The sequence below is a fragment of the Rhinopithecus bieti genome, unplaced genomic scaffold (genome assembly GCF_001698545.2).
Source record: "Rhinopithecus bieti isolate Rb0 unplaced genomic scaffold, ASM169854v2 scaffold_45119, whole genome shotgun sequence".
NCBI classification, from domain to species: Eukaryota; Metazoa; Chordata; class Mammalia; order Primates; family Cercopithecidae; genus Rhinopithecus; species Rhinopithecus bieti.
In genome coordinates, this window is record NW_016818117.1 from 218,123 (window position 1) to 226,978 (window position 8,856).

The 8,856-nt window shown below is 39.5% G+C and overlaps 1 protein-coding gene across 1 annotated transcript; it reads left to right on the top strand.

Annotated features, from left to right (window-relative positions):
• Positions 1–22: 22 nt before the first annotated feature.
• FST (follistatin) lies at positions 23–4,436 on the top strand (the record flags this gene model as incomplete). The annotated part of the gene is made up of 5 exons (XM_017856573.1): positions 23–398; positions 827–1,045; positions 1,393–1,617; positions 2,296–2,526; positions 3,264–4,436. Coding segments are annotated over 5 exons (1,134 nt in total), but the record flags the coding sequence as incomplete, so codon positions are not given.
• Positions 4,437–8,856: the final 4,420 nt, after the last annotated feature.

An 8,856-nucleotide genomic window follows, 5' to 3' on the forward strand; every position in this document is an offset into this window, starting at 1 on the left:
CCCCCCCCCCCCCCCCACTTCTTTATCCACCCTTTCACCCCTTTCGATTTATTTCCTACTTTTCTCTCGTGTCTCTCTCACTTCCCCTCCTCCACGCTCACCCCCTCCCCATCCCTGCCCGGTCTCCTTCGCTTGCCACCTCGCTCTCCCTGCCTTGCCACTACTCACTGCTCACTCACCCACCTCCCCACCCCGTCTCTTCACAGCTGGGAATTGCTGGCTCCGTCAAGCGAAGAACGGCCGCTGCCAGGTCCTGTACAAGACCGAACTGAGCAAGGAGGAGTGCTGCAGCACCGGCCGTCTGAGCACCTCATGGACCGAGGAGGACGTGAATGACAACACACTCTTCAAGTGGATGATTTTCAACGGGGGAGCCCCCAACTGCATCCCCTGTAAAGGTAGGACTCCTTCCGTACTTCCAGGCCCTCAGTAGAGGGCGTCTTACCCTTAGCTTCCCCACTACTGACTGGGGTTTGGGAGTAGGAGAGCTTTGTTCCTGGGCTTCCCCTTTCTGTCCCTTGCCCTGGTAAACCGTGCAGACTCGAATTCTGCCTGTTACAGGCCGTAGGTAAAACACCCCAGACTTCTTAGCCAAGTGTGGTGGTGAAGCCCACCAACCTGTGCCCCTTGATGAGAGAAATCTGGGTGTGGGGCACAACCCAAGGTCCGCACCCTTTCATCAACTCCCAATCTTCTAGGAGAGAGCCTGGGGCCCCTCCAGCGCAAACTCAGGGCTGCACGATTGCGCAAGGCACCCGAAGCCCTCCTGGCCGACCTGCAGACTGCCTGGCTCTGGTTTTAATCCATGCCTGTTTCCAACTCACAGAAACGTGTGAGAACGTGGACTGTGGACCTGGGAAAAAATGCCGAATGAACAAGAAGAACAAACCCCGCTGCGTCTGCGCCCCGGATTGTTCCAACATCACCTGGAAGGGTCCAGTCTGCGGGCTGGACGGGAAAACCTACCGCAATGAATGTGCACTCCTAAAGGCAAGATGTAAAGAGCAGCCAGAACTGGAAGTCCAGTACCAAGGCAGATGTAAAAGTAGGTCCTACCCTGTTGAGCAAGACTGGATCTGTCCCCTCCTCCAGCTTTGTACCTAAAGTAGACCCTCTAGGAGACCTCTGGGGGATGGTGTAGTCCACAGTAAGAGCCTGATAATAATAATACTGAAACCAAAAAGGAGTCCTTTTCTAACTTCTAGAGACTCATTAAGAACACTGAGGGGACCAACCTAGAATCATAGATTCTCTCTTGAAAACTACAGGTCTCCCAAATTTGCCTTTTGAAAGCTAGATGCTTCAGTGTCATGATTTCCTTGGTAACTTCAAGTGCTCGCTCCCTAAGGACTAGAAGGTACCTATTCATGTGTGTTTCCTTCTTTGTTCCAGAGACTTGTCGGGATGTTTTCTGTCCAGGCAGCTCCACATGTGTGGTGGACCAGACTAATAATGCCTACTGTGTGACCTGTAATCGGATTTGCCCAGAGCCCACTTCCTCTGAGCAATATCTCTGTGGGAATGATGGAGTCACCTATTCCAGTGCCTGCCACCTGAGAAAGGCTACCTGCCTGCTGGGCAGGTCTATTGGATTAGCCTATGAGGGAAAGTGTATCAGTAGGTATTCCGGATTGAGGAAGGAAAAAGAGAAAACAGGCTAGTTCTAGTATTAAACTGTGGGGTTAACAAATAAGTAAGACCAAGGCATCCCAAAACACCATAGGGAGAAATATGCTGCAATTTGGGGACTGTTGTGACCACAGCATTCCTCATGGAAACCTTTGTCTTCTGAAGGCATTGACACATATATTCAAATGCCAGCAGGAAGCAAGAAACAGTATTCCATCTTAGAAAACTTAGAACTCACTCAATTTTACACATTTTTTTAAGTGCCAGACTTGCTGGAAGCGAAAAATAATTACTTAGCAGTTCCAGAAATCTGTTATCAGATTCTAGTAATTAATGGAATTCTTTCATTTGTAAAAGATCCCACTTGTGGGAAATAATAAGATACATATTTAACTCGAGAATATTGTAAAATCCTGTTCTAAAAAAAGTACTATTTTAATGCACTAATGTAGTATGTAAGAAAGACGGCAGAGGTTTTGTGTGTGTGTATGTGTGTATGCATTTGAGTTTCAGTTTTATTATCCAGTATTTTGCTTAATATCTCCATTACCCCATTAGTAATAAGATATAAATTATGTTTATATTTATTGATAGAGGACTAGAGAAAGGGAGAAAAGGGGGATATGGGGAAATCAGTTTACTCATCACAGATGTATTATATCCTAGAAGCAAAGTCCTGTGAAGACATCCAGTGCACTGGTGGGAAAAAATGTTTATGGGATTTCAAAGTTGGGAGAGGCCGGTGTTCCCTCTGTGATGAGCTGTGCCCTGACAGTAAGTCGGATGAGCCTGTCTGTGCCAGTGACAATGCCACTTATGCCAGCGAGTGTGCCATGAAGGAAGCTGCCTGCTCCTCAGGTGTGCTGCTGGAAGTAAAGCACTCCGGATCTTGCAACTGTAAGTGCGATTTTTAACCTTGCTGCCATTTAAGGCTTTCCCAGGAAATCCCTAGGGAATGGACACGTACAAAGCACGCAGATCTCCCACATAAATCCATTTCTGTTCAAATTAGGAAGCTGCTAAGTATCACCAGCAATTCAATAGTCCACAGAAAAATTCTCTACAATGTTTCTTGGCTTTTAGGATTTATCCAGTGATCATCAATGGGGTTGCCTCTAAAAATCTATTTCCAGTTGTTTTCCCCTATTTCTTGTGCTTTGGTAGTATGCTTTGCTGTTTGCTTTATTAACATTTGAATCTAAACTAACTGCTTCAAAAGGTTTTTTTTGTTTTGTTTTGTTTTTTCCAAAGACAGCTTCATATTGTCATACATGGGCTGCTGCTTTTTGCAGTTGCCTCTACTAACTCTGAATTAAGGACCCAAAGCAGTTATACCTAGAACACAAGAGCGCTTTTTATCTAATTTCAGGAATCTGCCCGTAAAACCTGAGCCATTGATTCTTCAGAACTTTCTGCAGTTTTTGACTTCATAGATTATGCTTTAAAAAAAATTTTTTTAACTTATTGCGTAACAGCAGATGCCAAAAACAAAAAAAGCATCTCACTGCAAGCCACATAAAAATGCAACGCTGTAATATGGCTGTATCAGAGGGCTTTGAAAACATACACTGAGCTGCTTCTGCGCTGTTGTTGTCCGTATTTAAACAACAGCTCCCCTGTATTCCCCCATCTAGCCATTTCGGAAGACACTGAGGAAGAGGAGGAAGATGAAGACCAGGACTACAGCTTTCCTATATCTTCTATTCTAGAGTGGTAAACTCTCTACAAGTGTTCAGTGTTGACATAGCCTTTGGGCAAAAAAAAAAAGAAAAAAGAAAAAAAGAAAAATATATTGTCCATACTGTAAATAAGTGTATGCTTATTTATTTGGGGGGGAAACTATACATTAAAGGACCTTTGTCCTAAAGCTCTCTCCCAGGCCACCTTGTTACTCATTGGACACGGAGAGGCATTCATTGTGAGGTCTACTGGATGAGGCCCATAGTTGAGACTTGTAGACATTTATTTATACTGTGTCATGTTTTATAATTTATACATAAAATGTCTGGTTGACTGTATACCTTGTTTTTGAAGAAATTTATTCGTGAAAGGAAGAGCAGTTGTTATTTATTGTGAGGTCTCTTGCTTGTAAAGTAAAAGCTTTTTTTCCTTGTAAACCATTTAAGTCCATTCCTTACTATTCACTCACTCATCTGTCTCCCTTCATTTCACCGTTAGACTCTTTTCCACTTTCAACAAACTTGCATGTCAGTTTCTGTCATGTTTATTTATTGGATTCTCTGCTGCCTGATCTGTACATACATGATCCCTCGGGTTTTGTTTACAAGGAACCTTGACTGACCAAAAGGCATTATCACTCTTACTCAAATACAAGGTACAGAGGATAAGCATCTTTGAGGAAACTCCTACTTCAGTTCTTTTGTTATGACGAAGACATTTGTGAGAGAGGAGATGATTAGAATTCTAGTAATGTACTTTTAAGATGTTACAGATACAAAGAAATGATGTGGGTGTCAGGAGACTAAAGGATGGTGAAGGCTACACATTCAACCTTTTGTTAGGTGTTTCCTTTAAGCTAGTCAGCTGTACCTTTTACATTAGTTCTTTTTCAACCAATGTGTCACTAAAAGTTTTATCAAAGCTTTATCAGTTCAAGTTTCTTGCTTTTCATAATACTTTTTTCGATGCAATTTTATATTTTCAAACATGGCAAGTTAAAATATAAATTCATTTAAATATATAGTTTTGTACTTTTCTACCATGTAAATGTGCAATGTATATAAAAGTTATAATGTGTATTTGTAAATAAATGATGAGTGAAAAAATAAAAAATTTTAAAAAGCCAATGGTTTCAATTCCTGATGATGCAAAAGAAGTTATTTGGACTTTTGAGTAAAAATGTGTATGATACCTTTGCTGAGGAATGTAGCTGTCTCTGAAATTACATGACCAGGGCAGTAGAAACTCCAGAGTGAGGTTAGTTATAGATCACTTCACTGGAGTTTGAAAGATAAAGGGATCTGAGGTCCAGAAACCCCACTGTAAGAGTGGCATATACCTGTCACTAACCAGTGAAGGAACAGACTGTAGATGTGGATTCTTTTCTGCAATATACCAAGGCTAATATTTCCTCTTTAAAAGCACCATCATTTTAGCTGTCCTTGTTGCAAGCTCATCACCATAGCCAGGGACACCCTTTATCTTACTTTCCTATAAATACAGTGCAGTTTCAGTCTTCTAAAAAACAACACACATCACAAGGAAAGGTGACAACAGACATAATATTTGACAAGCACATTCTAGAAATCAGAATATCAGCTGCAGAAGTAGGCATTACAGTGTTGGAATGCTAGGGACTTGATGAGTTGGGAATGGGGTGGAGGTGAATTTCCACGATGATACCCATGGTTTATGGGGATCAAATAATGTCACTCATTGTAAGAGGAAATGTATCAATATTTCACAGTTTGCACTATACACTATTAGAGCTTCAGAATGGTGTTTAGGACATCAGTCAACGGTCCCTGTAATACATATGAATACATAACTAGATAATAAACGTAAGTTTCCAATTCATTGTGTGCTACATATTCAAAGCCTAAATATATTAAAAATATCAAAGAAGTACAAGATGCAAGCCTCAGACTGGCATTTGGGCCATCATTCAGTAGTACCTATAATATGTTGTAATGCATAAGAATACATAACTGGGTCATCAACACAAGTTTCCAATTCAATTCCAATTCCAATTATGTACTTACATATTCAAAACCGAATTATATTTAAAAAATCAGAAATTTAAGATGTAAAGTATCAGGACTATGGAAGGGAAAGACCAAAGTATAGTCAATATTGCCAACATTGCTAAACAATAATAAACATATCATTTCCTTCAAACACCATGACCTGGTTCTTCTTAAAAGTGTATCCCTTTTGTGAAAAGCCTCTTTAATATGAATAGTTATTCAAAATTGTTGCCAGAGACTGTTGGCTCTCAACTGTGGCCACCTAAGGAGAAATTTGGTGGAGGTAGAGGAACCCCTTCAGTAGACAGTTTGTATAATGATTAGGACCCTGTTGGATCTTACTACCTTTCAGCCCTGTGTTCCCAAAAAGGGAAAGAGAGGTGCAGAAAACAAACAGGCTGCCATTATCTGCAAGAAGACAAGGGTCGTAACTTCTCCAGTGTAGATTAGCTACTGGCTGCCACTAGAGAGAGGCTCTCGGGAAAGGAAAGAGGGACAGGCAGATGTGGTTTCACAGCCCTTCCTGGCGTTGATTTGTTGCTTGATCCTGAGATGCTACAGATGCTTTAAAGCTGCCGTTGATGATCAGAGTAAAAACGTCAAATTTAACAGGCACCGATGTGTGTCTTGGCAAGGGGAAGTGATAAAATCAACAGCTTGCCTTTTAAAAAACATGCAGATTATTTATTTAAAATTTTTATTCCAAATTTGTCAGCATCAATCATTCCTCTTAAACACTAGACAGTATCTCATTTTCCTCCTTGGAGTTTTCCACTTTTCCAGTCACCTAGCATTACACTTATTAGTACCAAAAAAATAGAAATCGCTTTTAAAATTAAAAGTAGACTAATATCTTTAGACTACTGTTAGAATTTCAACTATGGCCCAAAAAAGTCAAATTAACATGCATATAGTATAATTAATAGAATGGAATTACAAAATATGAATTAACAATAAAAGACCTGTCAGAAACCGAATTTAAATTAAAATTATATATACTACACGGGATATGATTCCTCAAGTGTAACAAAAATAAAGTCTGGCTAATTAAAGTTACTCTCAAATGGGATAGCTAAATGCAGGACCCAACCTTTGATCAGACCTTGTTCCTAAGGAAAATAATGCTGTAAATAACAATACTGGGCCAATTGATAAAATCAGAATACTGTCCAAAGATTGAAATATTGCCTCAATGTTAAATCTACTAAAATTTGATTACTGTATTGTGGTTATGTGAGAGAATACTCTTTGACTCAGGAAATACACACTAAAATATTTTGGAAAAAGGGCCACAATGTATAAAACTTACTCTTAAATGACTTCGAAAAAAAATTATAGGTTTTATTATTTTTTTCACAGCATGCAAAGAGGGAGTACATGAATGATAAAGGAAATGGAATAAAATGTTAACAATAAGCAAATCTGAATAAAAGTTATAGGCTACTTTTAGCACTATCTTTATTTTTGCAACTTTCCTATGAGTTTGAAAATATTGCATATCCAAATAAAAAGCTAATGCTTTTTTTTAAAAAAAGTCATTCTCAGGAAGGAGAGATGCACAGAAAACTGCTTCTCCCCATTATCTGGGAAAAGAATGAACTATCAGAGTCATTTTAAAAATGGTTTTGTGTGATCAAAAGACTGGAAAACAATTCCGGTGACTTTAGCAAGGCTGCTTGGGGACTTCACATGTGCAATGAGAGAATTCCTAACACTTAAACCATACCCAAACTGAGAAACAGCCTTTTCTATAATCATCTTTAAATTTGGAGTGATTAGTACCTTCACTGTAACACTCCAAACACCCAACACCCTCATTCTCCCCACTGCTTGCTATATATTATTTGACAAGCAATTTAATCCCTATGTACTTCAGTTTCCTCATCTATGTAATCACAACAACGAAAGTCTCTCTCTCATTACAATGTTGTGAGGATTAAAAGTGATATAATGTGTAAAGTGCTTAGATTTGTGCCTGGCACTTAAAAAACAGTCAGAAAATAAGTGTCCTCTAATATTATAATAACTCCGATTAATTAAAGAAAAAAGGTGGCATAATAACTCATCAATCAAAACTTACCTTGAAAATGCAATGAATGAGAGGAACTTCTTCTGTAGACAGTTTGCATAATGATAAGTAAGCCCCAGTTCTCTGATGCTCCAAAGGCAGTCAGAATACCCATGCCTCTGGTAAGGCTTCAGGGAAGCCCTGTTCCCCCAGAGTCTCCTGGGCAGAATTCTCACATATAACATATATCAACATATAACATATATCAATCGAGACCAGAAGCCCAAGCGTAAGTCATTTTTAAAATGGAAGATAAACATACTTTAAAGTATTTAATCCATGCTAATATTTAGCAAAACTTCATGAAGTTCTAGGTGGTATGGCAAGTGTACCTTTCAAAATAAAAGGTTTAGATATATTATTTCCCATGAAATTTAGAAAAAATTCACTCACCCTCTCAAATTTTCAAAGTCACAGAAATGTGTCTTTTGTCCTTCCATTCACACTCCCAGCACAATTCCTGGCAGAAAAATAAATTAAATCAGTCTTCTTTAATTTCGATACAATTTCCTGTAGGAGGACTATAGACCCCTAAAGATAATAATAGGATAAACTATTCCCAAACTGTCAAAAATCCGAGTATAAATTGTGCAGTTGCCAGATAAGAAATAATGCATACATTATACAATTAATAAATTTGTTTATTAGAGTTTTCAAAACCTGGGTCCTAAGAGTAACATGTTTCCCTTCTTCCCATTCCACTTTCCATTCAGAGCAACCACACAATTCTTCTTCAGTCAAAAGCTGTCATGTAAATAGACACCAGGCATGCCTGCCCTGCGTAGTCAGTGGACCTGCCCAGACATGTCCAAATCCCAGCTTCTAGTTTGCTGGAATCCCCCCATGAGTACTGGATGGTTCCTGGGGTTTGCCATCCTTAGACCTCAGATATCTTGGCTGGTATCATCAAGATTCCTGTGGCAGAGTCCTTCAGACACATACTCTTTGGATTAGACCAAATGTAGTTCTGGCAGTGCTGTGTCATTTTTCTATTTTAAGAAAATGGCCAGGGAACCAACTGGCAATGTTGGGAGCCAAATATACTCCCACCAGATATCTCCTGTACTCATTCCCCAAGGACTCAGGTCTCTGCCTAAAGAGCAAGTATAAACTTTTCTTAAGAATATTGGGTCCTAAGAAGAAGTTAGAGGCAAAAGTCACAATCTTGGTGAGAAAGAGGGGGCTCTACATTGATTACAGTTTGGAAAAAAAAAGATCTTGATAGATCTCTATCTTTTTCAGCACCAAAAAAAAAGAAAGAAGAAAGAAAGAAAAAAACACCTATAGGATGATAATGGTCATAGTATAACCCATAAGCAATGATAACAACAAAAGACCGAGGTGAAGACCAGTCTCTATAGTATCTGGAGATTGCTGTGGGCTTAGGGCTCAATGACAGCAGGTTGCAGAGGGGTTAGATTACTCAAAAGGCAGCAACACTTGGGACTTCTA